At 36.2% G+C, this 23,847-nt stretch overlaps 1 protein-coding gene across 1 annotated transcript in view; it reads left to right on the top strand.

Annotated features, from left to right (window-relative positions):
* The window catches only part of CNTNAP2 (contactin associated protein 2), a 1,268,404-nt gene that overhangs the window by 521,742 nt on the left and 722,815 nt on the right, over window positions 1–23,847 (top strand). The window contains exon 4 of the mRNA XM_075142928.1: window positions 22,624–22,771. Within this exon, the coding sequence (XP_074999029.1) occupies window positions 22,624–22,771 (148 nt within the window). The remainder of the gene's footprint in view (window positions 1–22,623; window positions 22,772–23,847) is intronic.

The following is a 23,847-nucleotide window of genomic DNA, read 5'->3' as shown; positions in this document are numbered from 1 at the left end:
AATAATTCTCTGAGGCAGCTCCTTTTTACCTTCCTTTACCTTCAGCCACATGCTTTACCTTCAGCAGCAGCCTCTCTTTGCTTCTGAATGATTGTACCCTCCTTTCCTCATTTCTCAAGAGTTTCCATTAATCTCTTCACCTGTAGGGGTCCTTTCTCAGCTTCATGTCCTAGTGTCAGGAGTGTGAAAAGAAGAGAATGATCCTCTAGGAACAGAGTACGTCTAGGCTGATCCTAGACCTTAGTGGTTAGTATACATATATATTTTTTTAATATATATATATGATTTTCCATTTTGATTATAGAAATCTGCTTCACTCATCTGACCTCTCTGACACACAAAGTGTTCACTGTAATTCATCTATGATATGGCTACTAAGACCACCTTCTATATGTGCTGATGAAGAAACCCTAGATTGCACTTTGAATCCTCCTTCTGGTTTCCCCTATTAGACTTAAACTTGTTCTTTGCAAAGTTTTGCCTTTTCTTATTTATTCACCCTTCTACTTTGTTTCGTGCTGCTTTCTGGATCAGCCTAGGATTTTTTAGAGCAAGGGAAGTCCACCTAGTGCGGTCCTCTTATCTCTAGGCATCTTAAAATAAATAGTAGTGAAAACATCCCTCCAGGTTGTTATTTCTCTTAGATTTCCCAATGTCTGCTTAGGGCAACAGCAGTGTTCATCCTTGGTCCAAACTGGCAACGGGACTTGTTGTGAACAAAACCCTGTGCATAGGCAAATCTCAGTGAGGAAAAAGGACTACTACTTCTACTACTACAAATAATAATGATAATAATCTGTCATTGACACATACGTGGATATTTTGAATATGGGGAATTCTTAGGAAGGAGAGTGGAAAATCTACTCTGTTTTGATGTGCTTCGACTGGCTCACGAACCATAGGTGAAGTGCTCCTCACTTAAGAGAACTGTGTTGTAGTTAAAATTATATTTAAGAGAATACCTTTTTCTTGGATTTAGACGAGAAGAAATGTAATTATTTGTTTAAATTACTTCATATTAATCACAAGAAAAATTCATAGTTTTGGCTTCTAGCATATCAGACATTTTTATCCTAGGAAAACAAACTCATTTTCAGGCGTCAAGTTCACACTGTTTTTCTCACTTTGTGAATAGAGACCACTTCTGGGAAACAGTTTCTAGTGCATCAAATGTTCAAAACTACTGGAGTAGGTGTTTGCACATGAATTAAACATCGAGCAACCTGGTGTTTGACAACTGTTCTGTTTAATTTTCTGTAACTGTGATCGAAGCTACAGCTAGCAGTCTGGCAGAAATACATTTCCTAGTTTGTTGAAGCATTCTGACACAATCCAATCATAAAACTTATTGAATGTCTCCAAAGTGAGATTATAGAATATTTTAAAATTTATTTTGGTTAAAAAAAAATCATATGAGCATAGAAAAGGGATCTGTTAGAGATCTCTTAGGTGATAATATCCAGTTGTATGCTGTTGCTAGCAACTGCATTGCACAAGTCCTTACACAAACGAAGGCTCTGCTTCTTTGAGTTAGATTTCTTAGCCTTGCTAACTCTATTTGAAGTTTATGTCAGAATTTCACCCCTGCTGCTGGTCAGAAACCTTCTCCCAACTTCTATCCTAATTTTAGTAATGAATATTTGATAACTGCTGCAACTTTTACCACATTTTTCCTTTTGTCTCACTAGCATTTACTTTATTCGATATTTTTATAAACAGTAGTCATAAGTTTTTTTTCTTTTTTCTTTGCACATTTGTGCTTCTCTGGTAAGACAGACTTTCTGTTTCCTTGCTTGATCTGAGCATTTTTTCTATATACCATTTTCATGTTTTAGGGCTATAAAGATGAAATGCCTATACGATGAAGAGGGAAGGTTTCCAGTGCCTCATACACTGGCATTAATATTTACTTATTTCTGCCAGAGGAAAAAGAAAGTTTGAAACATATGAAGTTGAAAGATATCCAGATCAAGTTTGTCTTTCCTATTGCAGTATAGCAGAGACTCAATAGCATGTGCCTGTACTGCATAGAACAGAACAAGAACGATTTAAGCGTGGCCACAATTAATCGGATGAAAGATGCATCTATTGTGTCTCCCACATTCTTCATAAGGAAATGCCTGGGGAAAAATAAAAATGGAGGAAATATGTATGAAACTTCCACCTTCTAATTAGATTCAGCTCAAAAACTTCTTGAGTCACGTATGGTATTGTGTATTTAGTAACCCTCAGTGGATTCTTTCCTATGTGCTTTCACAGCTTCCATTCTTAATCCCACACAGGCCTTTAGTACCCACAGTTTTTGTGGTAATAAGTTTTATAGGTTGCTGCTCCTTTGCTGAGTTTCATCTCTTTTTGATTGTTTTGAACCTACCTTCAACTGATGCCCACTATTCTTTACCCAGGAAGAGAGCGTGAAAAGTTAATCCCTCTTACATTCTCTCCACATCCCTTGTGTTTTTTGTAGGCCTTCTTCATATTTCAATGAAGTAATTTATTTTCCAGGTTGAAGACTCACAGATTTTTCAGTTGTTCCTCATACAGAAGTTTCATTCCTTACCTCTTTTATATCCTTTTTGAGATGAGAGGACTAGAACTTCACACTATGTTCAAACTGTGGATGAACCATGGTTTACAGTGGCATAACTATATTTTCTGTACTCCTGTACTAGCATTGAATTTACTTTTTAACTGCTACTGAGCATTGAGCTGCCTGTTTCATGGAACTACCTATTATAATCCTAAGGTCTCTCTTCTGAATAGTAATGGTTAGCTCAGAGCTCATCATTTTTATGTGAAATTAGGATAGTCTTTTCCCCATGTGGCACTTTTATCTACACTTAATTTCAGTCACTCAGGCTCATAAGACATATTCTGCTGCAGTTCTTCACAGTGCCTTCTCACCCTTACCACTCACTCTAAATAATTTAGTACCATCAGCAAACTTTCTTATCTCTCTGCTTACCCTCTTTCCTATATAGTTTATGAGTATGCCGAATATCACTGGAGATTTCCACTGTTAGAACCCAACGTTTTCTACTGCTTCTCTTCTAACCAGTTATTTTACCATTTAAGGACCTTCTTTCTTATGCTATAACTGCTTAGTCACCTTAAAAGCCTTTGGTGAGGGATATTTTCAACAGCCTTTTGGAATTCTTAATTGATTACATTAACCAGATCACCTTTATCCGTATGCATATTTGCTCTTTCAATGAACTTCAGTGGGTTTGTAATGAAGGATTTTTTTGTAAAAGCCAAGCTGACTCTTCTCAAGCAGATCATAATTACTCAGGTGTCTGCAGTAATTCTATTCTTTATTCTAGTTATAAGACTTTGCCTGACACAGATGACAAGCTTACTGATCTGTAATTCCCTGGCACTCTGGAGAAGGATTTTTAAAAATTGCCACCTCCTATGGTTAGGCACCAAAGCAGTTTTATGTGAGAAGTCATTCACCATTGTTAATAGTTCAGCTATTTCATCCTTGAGTTGCTTTAGAACCCATGGGTGAATACTACCTGACCTTCATGATTTGTTACTTTTAATTTTGTCTATTTTTTCCAAAACTGCTTCAAACCGAACCCTTGACAAAATCCCTTAGAAAGAAGAGATGGACCAGGGAGATCACCCCAGTTTGATCCACAGAATGCAAAGAACACATTTAACTTCTTTGCCATGGCTTTCCTTTTGTATTCTGTTTACATCTATTCATCTGCTGGTCTTACAAAGTGTCTGGCAGGCTGTGTTCTTCTGACATGTTTGAAGAAAGATTTATTACTCATTTTATTTTGGTATCTGATAATACAGTCCATGCAGCTCACTTATTACCCACTTTTGCCTCAGATAATAGAAGAAATTGTCATTTGGTTCTTAGGTGAGGTCCTTTGACTTTGCATTACTTAGCTGTTTCTTAAGTTTTACCAGATCGTTGCTCAAGTCTGGTAATTTTTCCTTGATCTTGGTAGAGACTTCAAACTTCATGTCATCTATGCATTCATTAGCATATGCCTTTCTTCCTCTGTCCAATTCATTAATGAAATAATACAAAATCCAAGAATGATTCTTGAGAAACTCAACCCATAAACTCTCTTCTCCTAGTTCCCTTCTCACTGTCCACTTGGCTCCTTTCCAAAACTTACACTATTTGCCATCTTCTCCATTTCAATTACTAATCTCCCATGAGTGAGTATCAAACAGTATATTGAAATCTGCCTATATTCTCTCTCTGTTATAAAAAAAACCCAAACCAAACAAAACCAAAAAACTGTCTTGCAGAAGAGATATCAAATGGGTTAGCCTAACTCTGCCCTTGATGGATTTTGTTGTTTCCCAGAGATTTATATGTCTGTCTTTGTTCTTTGCTTCAAAATATATTCAGCGTTGAGTAAATTTATGTTAAAAGTCTTTGGATTTCTGGATAGTTATTTCACCTTTCTTAAACTTGGTAAATACGTAGGTTGTTCGTGAATCCTTATCTTTCCCCATCCCTTTGTTCCTCACTCCCTGTTGTCCAAATTTGATAGATTCATAAATCCTGGCAAAAGGACTTAGCATTTCATGCATCATTTTCTTCAGTCTGTTTGGGTAAACATTATCTTGTCGTCTTAGATATGTCTGACATTGTCTCTTTAGGATTTGTTTCTGATATGGACATTTCCATTCTGAATCATTCTTTCCTATTAGCTCTTTTGGTTTTGCACTCTTATGTCCAATTTTGTTTACATTAAGGAAGAACAAAACGTGAGTGTTCATTTTGCTAACACCTTTACCTCTACTTCTCCTTTTATGTTGTCTCTTAATTTCTGTGGTGTAGCGAAAGGATCTTTCTGTTTAATAATTTTTGCCCAATCCACAGGTAATATTCACTCTCTCTCTACCTGAAACTTTATTTGCTGATCATCCCCTTGGTTCAGACTATAAGTTGATAAGAGGTTGTACTTAGGGAGGATCTATGCAAAAATAGAGAACATCACATCGTGTATGTATACTATGACACTTCATCTGTACCTAAACTTTTCTGTGTTCCAATAAAGTATGATCAGCCCTGCTGCTTAAGGAGAAGATAACTTGGCCTTTATTGAGCCATAAGCAAGGAGTATAGGGTTGTTCAGATTTTCACTAACAGAAGAACTTTTCATTCAGGTTAGGGTTATTTCTATTTAGGAAATTACTCATAAATTCCATTTGAAAAAATAACAAAAAAAAATTTTTTTTTTCTTTTTTTTATTAAAAACTCAAGCCCATCTAGTAATTACAGTAAAGAAAATTATGCAAATACACTATTTCTTCTCTATGCAAACTTAATAAAAATTTAGACAGTGCACAAAGCATCACGGATAAGAAGCATTGTGTGTTCCAAGAGTGTGTTACCCTATTGAGGAGGCAGTATTGAAATTGTCTGCTGTTTCTGAAACATGGAATCAGCTTGTAATAAACTGGAGACTTAATCAGACCCAGCAACTACCCAATGCATCCACTAATTTCCTGATTTGTGGTGTTTCCAGGCCTTTGTCAGCAGAAGTTGGCAGAAATGTGGACGTATTTGCTGGCTTTATAATTTTAAATGACTTTTTTTTTCACTGTTCTTTCCTCGTCCCTGTCCCACTTTGTTCTTTTCCCTTTTTCTAGCACTTGAGAGCTCAATGCTATGGTTATACTACTTAGCGTTCAACTCTTTCTACAAACTTTGTTCATTTATGACTTTTGTGATCTTTTAAAATGCATCAGTACACTTACAGTCTGAGAAGACATGTTTATTTTAAATTCAGAATTTAGGTAGAAATATAAATAATGTATAACTTGTAGATGTCTGAATTGATGAACTTTCCCCTGAATAGAAATGCAGCATCTCACTTGGGCCTAGAATGGGTCAGGTCACTCGCTCAGATATTTCAAACATTATGTCAAGATGTAGCTGTCAAAGGCAAGTGCATAGTTACAGCTCCACACAGCAATTTTCCAGCATAGCCCTGAGGGTTTAATGCTACTTTCAGGAATACAGCATTGCACAGCTGTGATTAGAAACAACTTATTACATATTCTCATCATTTACTGCTATAGTTCTTTTTCCCTTAACACAACAAATACGTGAGAAGTCAGCCCTCAGCATTCTCATTTACAGATGATATGCAAAGAAAGCAGAGCTGACTTACTGATTGACCTGTTGGAGCAAAAGATAAGGTACTCAGTATTCGTGTTGAGAAAATTTTTAAAATCCTTCCTCTTAGGAGCACCTCTCATGAGTGAGCAAACCACCTTCCTAAACACAGCAGTGACTTAGATGTCTAGGTATTCTGTTGAGATACACTGGGGTTATTTGGAAGTAGAGCCAAAGAACCAGAGCTACCATTGTAAAATATAAATGAGCATTCTTTTCATATATATTCTTTAATACCAGCCATTTATATGCCATCTTACACTGACACCTAACTTAAGTAGATATATTTTGATTTAATAACCATCTTTTATCCTGTATGGAAAGGTAATATAAAGATGCACCATGTTTTAAAAATAGGTTTTGTTAGCTATGGATTAAATGAGGGACAAGAAGAGCATGGCATGTGGTGGTTCTGGATTTTGTAAACATAGTACTCAAGTAACAGTCTTTTTAAAAAAAATCATGCCATCTCATTCTGTATTATTTGTATTAATTTCTGACATGTAATTTTTCCATTTTTCTGTTTACAGTACTGCTCCATAGATCCAGGGTAACACTTTAAGATGATGGTCTTTGATCTAGATTTTGGAATCATGGATGGAGTGCAAAGAGTTTTGAGCCACATTGTTTGATGCAATTATTAAGTCTAAACATGGTGATTAATTTGTCAACCCAGACAAAATGGGCCCCAGCATAAATGTAATCTGATAGGATTTTCGTGCTTTTGTTCCCAAGCATTAGTTATCTGCCATCACTGAATCCAAAGGCAGAAATATGAATCGGTATAACTGAAGAAGTGTGTATGAATTTGTATATGAACCTTCTATTCTATGTGTTCCGATGGCCTAGAGTACCTGTTTTCTAATGTACAAGTAATTGTTACCAGAACTCTTGGGTAGACCTAAGCTTATTCTCTGAACTAAGTTTGTAGTGCTAGAAGATAGATGGCCTTAGGGCAGGATTAATCTCCTACACAGACAGATGTGCTCTAGGCACCTAGAGTGCAATTCCATTTCCTGAATTTAGGTATCCAGCACCAGCTGAGAGACCTCGGGCACGCTGCCTGGCCACCAGCTCTTGGCTCACCTCAGGCCTCCTGGGCATAGTGTCACATCTCCTGGGTTGATGGGGATGTCTGGGTTATTCTAGCGTGTCTGTCACTAAGCACTTCAATTTAGCACCTAAATTAAGTTCTTGAAGTTGGACCTTTTTACCCCAGCTCATAAAAGCATCTCATTTCAAGGTAGCGCTCACGTTTTAGCTATTTAACCTAATCCTGCTTAAGTGTGTGCACGATGTTAAGTATGTGATTCAGATGTGCTTAACGTTCTGTGGTGAATTCATACTTCTGTGTCTTGTTTCTTCTATGTTTAAGGTTAAACCTCTAACGGTAGATGTAGGGGGAGCACCCCCTCGCTTGCAATGATAGGATGTGGCGAGGCGTACTTACCGGAACGCCGCTTTAGCATTGCAAGCTGCAGCATCCCACCTTCAGGGAGCGATTTCTGTTGCCTCCTGTTACTCAGACCAGACCTGTGAGGGAGGGATATACCGCTCTTTCTGCACTGCAGAAGCAGGCATGATGGATTAGCCTGGTCGCTGTAGATAGGAAGACAAGTAGGGCTGACTGTGCAGCTGCAGCCCAGGGGGAGATTTTAGCTCTTTTGTGAGATGCTGTCTACTCCGCCTTCTCAACACTTAGCACTATTTGCCTTTCCAGGGTGGCACAAAACACAAATCACGCCAGGACTATGGCAAGCTATTGGGAGAAAGAGGCTATTGGGGTATTTGCCTGCCTTCAGCCCTCTCTCTGGCTTTTACAGTAGCAGTTGGTTTTCTATGTGTTGTTATGACAGCAAGCAGAAGTAAGGTTTTCTCAAGTGCTGTAATTCCACTAAGAACATCAGTACTTGAGATATACAATGTAAAGCTGTTATAAAGCCCAGCATGGTCATCTGCTGCTCAAGATAGCTTGCAAAAAATAAATTCAGTAGTGTTTATAAACATGTTCTTTAATTTTTCACTCTCTACATCTCTTAGGGATGCAGGATGTTCATCATTTTGCATACATCAATGCAAGTGCAATTCAACTTAGTACTGACATATAGTCTAATTGGCTTTAAAATGGAATTTTGTTTTTTGAGTGTTAATTTTCAGGTAATGACTTTCTAATTGATTTTCTTTTTATGAAGGACCATTGATTCATTCCCTTCAATGAAACTTGGTTGGCTTCCCAAGAGAATTTATGAAAAGCTGCTGAAAACAAGGATCTGTCACTACTGCTTTCTTTCTACCTTGCTTTGCTCTCCATTCTGTCTAACGTATATTCCTTTTATTCTTCCTTAAGCAAGCTTAGACTAATAAGGCTAAACAATTATATTGTGTGTGTATATATGAGTATGAAATGGGCTTTTTGAAAAAAAGGCATCTTTATTCAAAGATGGATTGAACTTTTGTGACATTCTTCCTAAAAACTAGATATTCACCGTGGCCTCTGATATGTTAATATGACAGCTATTTAACATTTGTACCAGAGTTATTCTAAGCAATCAGTTTGGATTGCACAGAGATTATCTGAACTGATGTTATTTTACAAAAAGAGGAATGACAATTTTTAAATGGAAGTATGAGCTATTGTGTTATCATATTGCTTGTATCATTGAGTTAAGTCATAGCTGAGTTTATATGAAGCACAGTGGAGACTGCCTGAAAGTTTTCTGTTACAGTACAATATAGCAATCCCAGCTAGATAATAACGCATAGTGTGAGTGGTAATTGGAAACCTTTCGGTGATCCTATTTAAGAAGGGGTTGAACCCTGATGCTTAAGACTGACACAGCAAGAGAATGAATACTCATGCTGTGATTTTAGTCTGATTTTACACATCCATCAGTGAGGGAGGGAAAAAAAAAACCAAAACGAAACTACTGTCTTTAAAAGAAAGCCTGTACAAATGTTGCAAGCCAGATTATTTTGTCATTTTACAAGCTGTTCCAGACAAATTACCGGTTTTGCTTAATTATTTGATTATTTTGATGTTATGGAAGTATGGCCAGTATTTTCTCATCCTAGCTTGCCAGGTTCTTGCAAAGGAGAAGTTATCCATGATTGTGAACCGTTCTTTTATACCGAACAAAAGATGTAATGAGATCCAGTGACTGGAGGAACAAACCAGACAAAGCCCAAGTAGAAATAAAGCATATTTTTAACACAGAATATAAGTAACCATTGGAAGAGCTTCCGTAGGGGTGTGATAGAATTGATTTTCCATCACTTTCAGTTTTGAAATGAAGACTGAATAACCTTATGAATGTTGCACTATAGCCCAGACTGAGAACTCATTACTTGAACTAGCGCATGGGAGTGTGTGTCTACTGAACCCCAGACTAGATTATCATAATGCTCCCTTCTGGCCACGAACGTCAATGAGTCTCTGTCATTCCATCTATTTCTTTTTTTTAAGCGAGCAGGGATGTAAAAACAGTGCATGGATTGTTTTTGTTTTTAAAGGATCAGCGCATAAATAATAGCTAATGAATTCTCAGCAAACACTTCTGAGAGTATTATCTCCATTCTACAGACGGAATGAGTTTCAGAGACATTGGGCTGTTAGTCTAAGTTCACACATGAAGTAAGCAACAAAGCACAACTGCCAACAGTCATTCCTGGCTGCAGCGCTTGTACTATTACAAGTATTTACAGAGCTTTATCAAACGGCTGTAAAGACGTTTCTGCAGGTGCCTCCAGAGAAACGGAGTAACGTTATGATAGCCTCTTCCTTCTGAAGAACTCCAAATTTGTTCTGAGCACTTGCAAGCATGTTTTCAAAATACTCTCAGGCGGTAACTAAATTTGTCTAGAAGGCAGGGGAAGTGAAAGATAGGGAGATCCTGGTTCCTTTGCCTTTCCACCCCTCCTTCCTAAAATAACCCCAAAGAGTATTTTTGGTCTCTCTCATATTAGTTGTAGAGAAAGCGATATTCCAGACTAATAAATAGCAACTAGATCATGGCTTCTTCACTACAAAAGCCGGTGATAGTAAGAATACCTGCCATTACTGGAAAACAGCAGTGTCAGTGTGACGTAGCTTTGGAAAAAAGAATATGCAAGAAGATTCACTGTGTGTCTACCAACCTTTCCCTGAACAATTTGGGCTTGTGCATAGGAACAGAACCGCACTCCACCTTTTCTGTGCTGCTGCAAGTCCTTGCCATGGGCGAGTAAATCATGTAGGACAAATATTGGGCCTCAGTAATAAAGATCTTTGTGTGTCAGAATTTCCACCTCCTGCTTTGACGCGAGTAGTAAAACACATGAGGCTATTAATGGCACAGGTGTTGTTCTATATTGACCTCCAACTCCTCCTTTCATTCAGTGGCCATAGAGGCCCTCAGCCCTGCTCAGTGATAGACTCAAGAGACTGCGATGAGGTCACGCTAAACTCAAAATGTCACTGCCTCCTTGGTCAGGGAAGCATGCGTTCTAGCTGCCAAAAATAAATAAACCAGAAATCCCTGAATCAGATAAAATTGCCCATGCTGCGTGAGGAAGAAAAATGACTTGCACATGACTAGTGATCAATTGACTCTAACTGTTCAATCCTCTAAGATTTATAACACAGCTTAAAATTAAATTTAGGAAGTTTCTGTTGTAAGCAAATTAGGCCATTAAATCACTTTACTATTCATTTTACGAATTGTAAGGAAAAGAAGTGGACAGGTGATAGAAATTTTAAAATCCTTCCCTCTTCCAATGTTTTCAAAATAGATTCACCTTTGCTGATTATTAAACAAGGTTTTTGATATATGGATGTCCTCCTATTTCAGATGCTAACAGCTATTTGAGGGCATTTGACCTAAAAGATGGCTATACAGTCACTTTCAGAGTAGTACTTGATGTAAACCTGAATGAAACAACATTATAGGGAAATTACAGGGGCATATTATCTCTGTCAAAGGAAAAAATATAACTCCTGAAAGAATACAGTTGGAAAAGAGGTAATGGGATGAAATCGGATTATTTACTTTACAACAAAAATATCAACTTCAGTAGTCTCCTTTGTTAAGACATTTAACGGGTCACTAAATTCCCAGAGTTTCCAGTCAGAGATTACTTCTTACTCTAAACTTCTGATATGGATATCAGGCACTTTCTGCATGAAGGCTGAGTTGCCATTTCAGATTTTCAGAACAGACTTAAGCAGAGACACAAGTATTCTTCAGTCCTTCCGAAATATTTCTGTCATTTTCATCTTAGCAGGATAAAAAAAAATAGAACAAGAAGTTAACTGAAAGAAATCCCTGAAGAAAGAGGTAACTTGTAACAATTCACATATTCCTTTGCATATTCCTTTATAAAATATTCCTGTGGCTTTTTAGAATCCTTTCCATTTTAACCATTTGGTTAAAACTGTCCTTATTTCCCTAGAAAGGCGAGCAGTTTTAGATGCAGGTAGAAGGCAGCAGGCATGTTTGAAGACAGTTACATATTGTAATTCTGCTTTTGGGGATTTCTTAGTAATGTATTGCTTTGATCAGTTTGAAAGGATTATTCTAAAGAGTCCTACTCCACGTATTCTTCCTGAGATAGGAATATTGTGTTTGCTTGCAATTTTTCTTATGATTCTGTGTGTTTGGAGCCCTTTTAAACTTGTACTGAGTTTTAGAAAGGATCCACATTGATGTTTCTGATATTTATATTTGGTTTATATTTGGTTTATATTTGGTCGGGGCCCACAGAGCAAAAGGCTCTAAACCTGTGATCCTCCGTCAAGAAGATCTTGACTTAAGGTAGTGATTTTCAGAGTATGGGCTCTGCCTAGGGCAAATAGGAGAAAAGGAAAGGAAAATGGCTAGAGATTTCCTGTATCCTAGTTATCGTTGGTAACTGCATCAGCCATTGGAATTGTTGATTTTAGTGCATGCGAAGTATTTTAGAGAAGTTATTTTTATTTTCTTTCTTCTTGACATGTTCACAGATTACTGCAGCTACAGCCAGAAACCAAGACATGTATTAGTGTTAGATGGCAGTAGTAATAATTTTCTTTTTTTTTTTCTTTAGGCATTGTCTGCTAAATCTTGACTTAATACTACACATTTATTTTGTTCCTTCCATAAACATGACAACTTGGAAGCATACTAAAACAAAACAAAACAACATGAAATTATATTGGATGCATACTTTTCAAGTTTCTATAATTTTGTAATATTTGAGTATGTTTAAAGGACAGCTGAAGACATGTTTAAAGAAAGCTTATTATTTTGTTGTTATCCAGTCTTACTTTCCATTATTGGGAAGCTCATTTGAGTTATGGAGAAGTACAAATGCTATTTGCAATTAACTATAATCCCAGCATTAAACAGATACAGAAAGTATACTGGAAAAACACCTGATTTTTAAATTTTTGTCTTCGAAGTTTGTTTATTGTTATCTCAATATACAATATTAACTTCAAACTTGAAGCAATTAATACACATTAACCAGACTTTATTCCCCACTTGATTTACAATTGTATTCCTGTAACAAACTATTTCAGATATGGCACGTGTTTTGGTTAAGGGTTGTTTCTTGCACACTAATAGTCTAGGCAGAATTGCAATGATCTGAAAAGTAGTCTTTGGACTTTTCTGTGATTTCACACAGGTATAAAAACCACTCATAACTGAGAACTGTTTATCTTAAAATTGACCATCCTGATTTCCTCATCACTTGAAAGTAAAGAATACGAAAAGAGCAAGTATGGTGATTTTGATTTATAGTTATAAATTGAAGTCACAAATTAAGGTTTTCTATCATGGGCAGAGAATGTTGTTTATATTAATATATAACCAATTAAGAGCTCAAAAGCTTCCTTTATTTAGTTGCTATGTCCCTACTGAATATAGACTATTCTAAACAGTATTTAAAGTAGGTTTTGCGTTTGTACTTTTTCCTGTTCCAGAGACTTATAATCCAATGCACTAAGTACAGGGGGCGTGGAATGACATTGCTGAGTTTGTACCTCCCTCTCAGAAGGGCACTCGCTAGTAACAGCCTCAATTGCTTGGGTTGCAAAGTTTTATATAAGTAACCCAGTGGAGTTGTGTAGAAGAGACACAAGAAGCTTTGAGACCTGACTGGTGTAACAGGAATAAATACTCTTCTGAAAATCACTTAAAAGCTATTTAAAAAGCATCAAAGTGTATGAAAATTGCCAGGTATATCAGTACTAGAGAGGAGAAGAAACCAAGGACCACGCTGGGTTCCTCTGTGCTTGCCCTTCTCAAAGTGAGAGCTCCTGTTACTGCTGAGCTCTGTGGCCCAGCAGCTAGTGATCACACAGCTGTTGCTGTTATTGTTTTGGTAATGACTGCAATTTTGTTTAGTTAGTCCGGAAACACATTCTTCCTGTCTCTGTTTCATTCTACAGAAGATGTAGCAAAAGGAATTTTTGTCTGTTAATGAATAAACCTCAGAACTCCCTGGGAGAAAAGCAGTTTTTATTCTGTCTCTATAACCGTTTTACACTGGTTTTTGTATTCTTCTTCTTCTAACGTGAATCAGTCACTAGGCAACTTTTGGAACTAAGTTGTTGATTATATTCTCCGTTTTGTAGAATACATTTATATTACACCCAGGAAAATTTATGTTTTACCGTGTAGCCAGTGAAGAGTGGCAAGCTTTTAATTTAGTTCCTATCTCCCACTTTGCTTCACTGACCACAAAAGGCTCAGATTTCTAATTTAGGCGCCCATGTGAATACTTGACTAAGTGTTTAATAAGTATTATTTTATTTTTACAACCCCATAAAAAAAAATGAATATTTACTCCCTACTTTATATGTGGAACTGAGACAGTGAAAGATTAAGTCAAAACTACCTAATCATTCTTTGTGCCCAGGAAACTATCCTAAGTTTCACTGCAGTTTTTTGCAACTTATTTGTCTAGCATCCCCTGGGGGCTCTGGGGCAATCACAAAGAGAATCCAGCTCCTCTGCTCTAGGGCACACCCTATGCGTTACCTTCATGGAAGACAGTCCTTTCCCATCTGGCAGGCCACAGGCTTGGACACTGTGCATGTTTCAGTTTCTCATGCAAATAAAGGAACTATCTTAAAGATATCAGTCTTACTCATTATGAAACCCCTGGAGTGCATCTACCCCATGACCTGAAATGTCTCAGAGTTAAAATCTGTTTAGTTTGTTTAAGACTAAGAGCAAGTTAATGATTACTCTCCAATGTGCTAAAAAATTTTTACTAATGGTGCAATCAGTTGATCATGACAGAAAAGATGTAACATTATTCAATGGCTGAAAGGTTGTATTGTCACAAATTCAATCTAGGTGTAAATACTGGATCTTGAATCTTGGGAACAAATTGCCGAAGACAAGCATAGACTTTCATCAGTACAAGTTTCCAAGTCAAGCTCATCTGTTTTTCTTGTTGAATGTAGATATGGTTAAAAAGGAAGAAAACACCCCAAAACCTCAAGGTACTGCAACCTCAGTTGTTTAGCTTATCAGGATGGACAATCACAATTATCTCTTTGAGTATTGTACAAATCTCTGGGGAGTAAATAGCATGTAATTATGGAAATAAATGAATATCGTAATGTTATTCAGGAATTCGTTAAGACTCTGCAGGTAACCTTCTAACCTTTCAGTGTTGACTTTACTTAATATTTTTGGTGTATATTTTAGGTTTTAAAATTTAAAATTTTCACCATTTTGTGTCATCTTGAACAAAACCTACGTGGTTCAGCACAGGGGTTGAAATCTCTTGTTCATTATGCAGACCTGAAAATTATCTGCTAACTTCATGAATATCAGTAGTAAAAGTTTTTCATGTTATGTTTGGTGTCCACATCAAAAGGGAATCAGATATTTGCTGCTGAGCTATTTGGCACATCTCTGGAATATTATGTTCAATTTCAGGATGTGGAGAAGCATGAGTCTGTTGCTGCCTTCGCTGTGATGCCATCTGTGATGTCCCATAAAGTAAAACTTAACAGTATCCATATATCTGTGTCCTCTTGTTCTTGAGACTAAAGGTTAGAGGAATAGGGGGATTAAGTGGATTTGCAGGGAAAACAATCAAACAAAAAACCCCAGTCTACACACGTGCACTCTCAGATGTCCTACCTCAAATATTCATGTAATTAAAAAGTTAACAAAGGATTGCTGTTCTGTCCTGGAAAGCAGTCAGTTTCCCTAGCAAAATGCACAGATAACTCAGTAATGTTTCTGCACATAAAAATGTATGAACAATTAGTGTGTAGAAGTATGAGAAAAGCAATTCATTCTTGGGTTTGGGGTGTATGAGCAGGGTGGAGAGGTAGTTCTTTGTTTGTTTTGTATTTTGGCTTTAGGCTTCATTACTGAAGTAAATTAAATAAAGATAATATCCTACAATAGTGCCACAGGAGAAAAGAACGTTTCGCTTGCATCCACTTAATATTAATCATGTTCTGGAAACAGCGGCCATGCTCATGTGGGGTTTTTTGGTTTGTTTGTTTGTGTATGGGGTTTTTGTTTGTTGTTTTTTAAAGAAAAACTACAAACATCAATACACCAAGTTAAAACTCAGTGACAGATTTGAAGATGAAACGCATATTTGTAGTTTTTATTTCGGGTATCTGAATTTATATCTAAGGTAACATATCTTGCTTTATGATTCCTCCAATTCTATGCCTTCAGGTTTTAAAAACGTTTTTTAGGAATCAGTGTCCAAAACTGAAATCTGTAAGAGTCATCTGTGAACAGAAGATGGAATTATGCCTTATAGATTTCTTGAGGCTCCTGTTAAAATAATAAAAAACTAAACGTTCCTGTAAATGAGATTAAGTTCTTTTTAAGCATAGCAATGGTTAAGCAGGTTATAAAATGTTAGCATATTATGTTACAAAAATCAATAATGTTATGTTGCTGAATCATTTGGTTTTGCTGGGAGATGTGAAAGGATAAAAGGCAACAAATATAGCTTTCAGCATTATTCTTTGGATGTAGAGATAATTACATGATGTTATACATCTAAACACAATGCATACATAGTTAGAATATGATTTTAGCATACAAAGAGAGAATTTGGACCTGAAAGTAAACCTCCTGGTATCAACAGAGAATTTAAGGGAGTAATGTGATCAAAATTATGGTTCTGTTTAAAACCTGCTAGAAAATATTTTGAGCATAGAAAAGGTGTGTATTCAGTTATATTAAAAGCCTGTTACTAGATGGTAATAAGATGCATATTTCTTATTATTGACCACCTTACAAATACATAAAATATTTAGATTTCCTTTCTTCATCAAAGTTTGATTGAAATTGGCCAAGTGAGCTCCAAAGTTAAGAGAGAAGATTGACAGACAGAAAGACACATGGACGCACATACTCATATTCAGTACAAGTGCGTAAGTGTTCTGCTATTAATAAACCAGTCTTAAGATGTAAAGCAAACATCTATTTCTTCCTGGAAATTAAAATAGAAGAAAGATATAAATGCAGTGATCGTTGCTTGCATGTTGGTTTTAAAGGGTCTTGAACTGATACGGTGAGAGCAGAAGTGTCTCGCACAATTTTCTTGACTTAATTAACCCACTGTTCCCGTTTCTCTCTTCATTGGAGATCACATTGGAAATCACTCCAGTCCTTATATATTAATTTAAGACCTTATTTAAAGTGGGTACTTGACCAAGTTCCTTACTTAGAGTATGTGAGTAGTTTTTCAGAAATCGGTGGTGCTACACTCATAACATAGGTAACTTGCTTAACTGAGATGTGTGGCTGAAGGAAGGATGTGGGTAACCGTGCTGAAGTTGGGAGTTTACTGGTATCGCTGGTAGTGGAATCAAGTTCATATGAGCACAGAGTACCATCAGCAGCATTATAATGTTTACTTTATCCACATTTTTTAATGCTGAGCTCTTAGGAGCTCTGGTCATTTTATAACTGTAAGTCTCAAAGATGAGATTCAGCACCTGTTGAAGGTATCATTTGGGGGTTTCATCATTTGGGATAAGGAAAATACCTGCTATAGCTTTTAGTTGCTTTCAGCTACTGTTTTTCTACTTAGATGCATTACTGTGTGAGATGATTATGAAGGATGCTGTAGAAACGTTGTTTTGCTGTGAACATGTTTGGTTTGGTTTTAAGGAAAGAGTAGAGTATGCAAGCTGTAGTGTTACTGATTGTGCTGTTCAATAGAGAGTATGAAGAGCTGGTTCTTTAAGCAAAAGACTACCACTTCCTATCACCTATTCTTACTCCACACAGCACTAGGACATGAAAGTACAGGAACGTGTCAAAACTGAGCTAAAATTGACCAAACCCAAATTTGTTGCTTTCTGACCCATTCAATTTTTTCTGTTTGTTTGCTATTTTTCTTTCCTTCTGCAACCAGTTTTCTTACCAGCTGTTGTTTTTTCCTCTTCCCACCCTCCCTTCCTCCTTGAAGTTAATCTCATAACATTTTCCTTTACCCAGTCCTTTTACTCTTGCTGTTTCAGTTTACATCATACATTTTGGCTGGATTTCCATAGGTATCCAGAGAGAAGTGTTTCAGCAGCAATGAGGTACTTAGAGCTTGACTGAATTTTCTAATGAAGTTAAGGGGTTTTCTTTGGAAAATGTTCATGTGGTAGAACATGAACACTTTCTTGAAACATCTTGGCTTCTCTGAAATCTACTATGGATTTCAGTCAGCTTGTGCAGAACCAATACATGATGTGAATTTTTCCAGGGCCCCTGGATTTGGACTGCCCTGCTAGGCCAAACAGCCTTCCACAGCACTGCTGGCCAGGAGCTGCCAGCACCCAGCCTGCCCTGCTCCTCTCCTCGATGGTGCAGAGTCTTGAGAACTCAAGGGAAGAACAAAGTTTTCCAGATTTTCTTTGCTGGGCAGGCAGAGGCCTGACAGCCGTAACCAAAGCTATCAACTTCTCAAGTATGTAATCCTTTTAGCTTTTGGAAAAGTATTTGTTTGGGACTTTTGGGGATTTTCTATAAAATAAAAGTTTTAAGATTTAGCCAGCTCCATGCTTAACTCATCTTGGAGTTCCCAAAGAAAACAGTTATGTTTCCCACAGACGTCTTCTATCTGTCTGTGGATGTTTCCATATTTTATTTTAGGAGAAACACTTTTATTTCTGATTATGAGAGCCATTTATAGAGCTATAGTACCAGGGAACATAGACTCAGTAGTGTTTCCACTATTGCTGTGTCAAAACAAAGCTAAAAGCCTAGATTTTTTTTCATACATTCAGACCCATAAATTATTCCCTCCCTTGCTTAAAATACTAACAGCAAAATATAACTGTCAAGAAGTATAATAGTAAGCATATAATTAAAGTAATGAAAAAAATTACTAGTAATTAAAGAAAGTTATGAAAAAAAATATTAGTTCTTCTTCCTTTTTTACTGGAAAAGAAATGTCATCCTACTATTCCATGCATTGCCCTAGTTTTACATCACCCTAGAAACAGCATCCATTAAAGTAATTTTAATACTTGTCTCTGAATAAATCATTAATTTGGATGGCGAATTCTTCACCTGAATTAAGTCAGGAGAAGAATTAATTTTCTCCTTAAGCAAGTTAGGTTCTCTGGTATATATATGATGATTTTTTGGGGTGAATTGGAGGTTTTTTTCTCTGCTTCATTAAGAGTTTAAAGATTGCAAACGTCTTTTTGTTCGTTTGGTTGAGTATCTAACCAACATTTTTTCATTCTTTTCCTCTTTAGTTAAAGCATGAAAACTTCCACTTTTGTTCACTTAATAACATTTCTTTTCATTCAGTTTTGAGCCTCCTTACTTCAGAGATAATTTTTCTAATGCTAAGAATTTCTTTTTAATCCTTTATTGTAAAAGGTGATCAAAGCATTTTCCCAAAATGAGATTTTATAATGTACTTGGTGTATCCATAAAGTTGCATACTGAATGGTATTGCAAAACTGCCCTTTTACAGGAAATTAAACCCATTTTTCTCAGTTTTACTTAAATAATAGTATTAAGCTGTATGTTACTTTACTACTATACTTTGCTACAATACTACTATAAATTTATAATTTAGCTTTAACATTTATAATTATTGATTAGAATATCATTGTTCTGTAAATACAGGAAACAAAACTGAGTCTGAATCTTAACTTTCCCTAACTTTTCTTCCAAATTTCAGAAAAACTTACCTTCACTTCTTTCAGGTTCTTTGTTTATGCAAAGAAAATTATACTGAATGTCCCTACTATGTCTCTATGTACAGTAGTGTGGCTGAAGCATGTTGATAAAGCTAACGTGAATTTCAAAGATCATACAGCTTCTTTTTGGTGCCGCTTCTGCTGAAGAAACCTCCCGTGCCAAAAGCTTTTTTTTTTAACTTAATTAGTTGGCCCATTAAAATATATTATCTGTCCTATAAACCTGCCCTAGTAATTTTTGAAAAATACTTGGAGCTGAACAAATTTTACTCTTAAGGAAGCCAGTCAGTTGCAAAACTCTTAGTGAGTACTTTTGAAAACTCCGTACAACATACGTTTTAAAGCAATGTTTAGAAAGGATTTGGGGGCGTATTTTCTTACCTTTCTTCTTTCTTATTACTTTGCTGTCCTGTGGAGCACTGTCTTTGAGAAAAGTGGTTGTTACTCACAACACTCCCAATTTTTTCGTTGCAATTGGAGCTGAAACATAAAGCAGTTTACAGAAGCAGGTATCCAATACAAAAAGAGAAATGACTTGTAGAACAGAGGATTTTGGAGTTGGACTGGTGAGCCAGTGCTGCCTGTTTTACAGGCAAGTGAGCCATTTTGGTAATTTTCCCAGTTTGGGTTAAAGAAAAACCACGTTACCCATGAAAAGCACACATCTGGCAATAATACTTAAATGAGTTAAATGAGTTCATGAGATTAATAATCTAAAAAACTTGTTTAATTTATACAGGTATTTCCACCTCTTTCTGACAAATAGTTTTTTAAGGGGGTTTCTTATTGTACATTTCTATATTTTTTTAGCCAGAGATTCACTCACTGTTTAAAAAAATCTCCTATTAAAGATGTGGGTCTAAATTATGCTTTTAAATCTTATTAAACTGTTTGTTAACCTTAGCAAACGTGGCTTTGAAAATTGTATAAACTCAGTTTTTAATGACAACCTGCCTTTCTGAGTCCATGTACAGTTCTCGGGCAGAAAAGGAGATTTTACAGCAATAGTGCATAATTCACAAGCTCCTGTAAATTGATTTTTCAGCCTTGCAATGATGGATTTTGGCCTGATGTTTGCATTATCCACAGAGCATGTATTACTGTACCACATTTATCTAAATGAAGGCTGTATTTAAAAGATACTGTTCTGCTGGAGACTAAAGGGAATGCATTTTAATATACAGGGAAGCTAATTCTCTGTTGACTGTGTTTACGTATTCAGCAAGTGTTACTGGATTATATGCCAATAGAAACCCTCTAAATATCACATACCTTCTGGTTTTGGCCCTGAGTCTTTCTGACAAAGGACTGGTAAAGCACAAATCAGGGAACAAAGTTTGGAGAGCTACAGAAATCGTTCTGATTTTGAGAATTGCTTTTTGTCAATCATTTAATCAAGTTATATAGAAAATGTTATGCCCCCCTATATTGAACTTCCTTTGCCCCTAATACTTCTAGCAAATTAAGCAAACAAACAAACCCCAAAACAAAACAACTGGCAAAAACCTACATTAAGAAAGTTTTGATAAGATCATGCCAAGCATCACAAAATTAAGACATGCCCGAACAGAAATTGCTCTTGAAATACAGAGCATTACCTTGCATGCTCACTAAAATATATTTTTTAAAGGATCAAATTCTTTATTCCCTCCATGAAGTTCTGTGATTCCTAGAACAAGACCAAGAGAATAGGCAGCTGTTCAATAGGATTTTCTGTCCTCATTCAGTGTATGCTTTTCTTTGTTGTTTATTGTCTTCTATTCAGCTCAGAAGACAGAACTGTTAATTTCCTTATAAACACTTATGACTCAAATATGTTAAGTGCTTCATAGACATTAATTAATGTATCTTACAAGCTCAGCTATGAAGTGAGGAGTGCCATCATCATCATTTAGCACATTAATAGCTGCAGTACAGAAAAATTAAGGTGAATGTAACCATTAATATATGTCATAATTTTTGGAGTCCCCCAAAGAAGGGATCCTGTGGATCTTCCTTACATTTACCACCACCTAGATCTACTGTGCGCTGTAGAAAATAATTATTCATCTAAGATACCCTTTTGGGATAAGTAGTATCTGGCCATGTAATTAGGTATTGCTTCATCTGTATGCAAAGGGCTGACTTAAATTTTGTCTCTTTCAAATTTTTGATGACTATATTTTGCAGCAGTATTTCTTACAGCCCAGTTGTTTCTTTCTTTGTTTTTCATTCCACTTTGGATATTTATGATAGGATTTTATATGGATTTATTCAAATGGCAACTGTGTAGATACTACTACTGATTTTTTTTTCTCTGTAGCAAAAATAGCTTTTTTTTATGAGGATGCACAAAAATTTCTTATTTTCATAGACTCTCTAGTAATGGATCACCTTTTGTCTGTTCATTTATGATTATTCTGTTCACTGTTACAAGATACTTATTTCTGTTGAAAATTACCTACGAAGAGGTGTGAAAATTCCTCTGAAAATGTTGAGAATGACTGAATGATAGTCTTTAACATCTGCCGTCAGTGAATGAATGGATTGTCCATAAACTGACAAGACAAAAAAAATAGTCTATTATGTTAACGAATAGATATCGTTTACTTTTAAGCTTGATGCTATGAAATATTTTGCCAATAGGTACAAAACTACAAATCAAGTGCTAAATATTTACTTCATTGATTTTCAGACTCCCTTGAGAGCTCTTGAGTCCTTTCCTGACTTCCAAAGTTTTATTAACCAAAAATAGGCTGTGCTGTGGGTGACAGCTACGGTTAGGAAAGAAACTGGACACTCACTTTCCAGCGGGTAATACATCAAAAGTAAAGGAAGATTTTTAAATTCTTAGAAGTTTGAGAAATTGAAGGGGTCCCTGTCTATTGTAGGAAGCAAGTTATTTCAGTGTTCATATTTACAGGAGAATGACTGGTGTGTGGAATCTTAATGATAGAGGATGGGTATCTTCTTCCCCAGAAAAATCACTCTGCCTTGGACACTTTTATTAACACGTTAATAACTGAGTAACAAATTAGTGATGGAAAATGGATTATTTTCTTACCTAGCAGCGGTTGTTCTATGATTTCAACATATCTGTTGCGGACAAAGAGGTCTCAATGCTACTGTTCTGGTATTCTTGTGAAATTTTGTAAATCAACTGTTCATTTGGTCACTATCAAAGAAACATTTAAACCAAACTTCAGTGTAACCTAGACGCTCAGAGGACTTCACTACCTAATTTTTCCTTCAGAACAGAACCTTTATAGCGTGTGAGAGAGCTGTAATACAATAATTTTCTTTTTCTTTTTATTTCCCTTAGGCATTTCCTGGAAATACAAACTCTGATAGTGTGGTCCGGCATGATTTACAACATCCAGTTATTGCTCGCTATGTACGGATAGTTCCTTTGGACTGGAATGGAGAGGGCCAAATTGGGTTAAGAATTGAAGTCTACGGCTGCTCCTATTGTAAGTTTTTCCATGATTGGCCTTTTTTTTTTCCCCTAAATAAACACTGGTTTTGGTTCTCAGATTAAATCTGAATCTCAAGTACTTTTTGCTTAGATAGATTAAGATGTTCCAGGATTGCTAATTATATTGCCCAGGGTTTCATGAAATATTTATTGTAACCTTAAGTCTGAGTTGCAAGTTTGTTCTTCTCTGGAAGGTGCAACATGGGAATTTGTGATAATGCTTTGAAGTTGCTCCTTTTGATCTTCATGGTTTCTTTTGCAGAAGACTTCTACTATTACATAAGCTTGAATGGGCCAGTTGAGGAAAAGATAGTATTCAGACAAATGTCATGTTGGATCTTGAAGGGAACAACTGGGAAACAAGACATAATTCATTGCCTGGTGCTAGAGATAAAATAAAAGCAAATAAATAAGAATTCTGTCAGAATAGTTCAGATTGTCTAAATATGTGACATACTTTCCAGAGGATTTTCCTTTAGTATTTGAATATGACTTTAGGATTTCTTTTGAAATTTGGATAGCCAATGGTACAAATGCTTCTGAAGTTAAGAGCAGAACTGATGATGTTTTAAGAAAAGCAAGGGTAGTTTGTAACTGCCCTTCCTTGAATGCAAAGCAGCCAGTGCTTAAAAAAAGTTTACAAACCTGCAGAAAATTAAGTGTCTGATGTCCTGTTTTTCTAAGTACATATTTTGTATGCAATATCCTGGCTTTGTTGATATTTTAGCTGGAAGGAGCTATTTCAGATTTGTCTTTTAATAACCAGGCGTTAGAATAAGGTAAGGAGCACACATCTGGAAGTCTCATCCATTGAGACCTAAGGACTGAAGGCATATGGGAGCCCTTTGCCACCCTAACTAGCAAAAAAGAAAAACACCTTGTGATTTCAGTTGTTGTTTTGATTTGGATAGATAGTCAAAAGGCTATATATTTCCATTTAGCAGTAATAAGAACCACGAAGAATAGAGTTTTGGTATTATTTTTCCTATTTCCATGCAATGAATTAAAGCCCTATTTTAAAAATGTATATTAAACCACAGAGAATTTCCCAGCAGCTGCAGTAACTTAGTT

Source organism: Calonectris borealis, chromosome 2 (assembly GCF_964195595.1).
Source record: "Calonectris borealis chromosome 2, bCalBor7.hap1.2, whole genome shotgun sequence".
NCBI classification, from domain to species: domain Eukaryota; kingdom Metazoa; phylum Chordata; class Aves; order Procellariiformes; family Procellariidae; genus Calonectris; species Calonectris borealis.
This window is presented reverse-complemented; position numbering and strand designations above follow the sequence as displayed.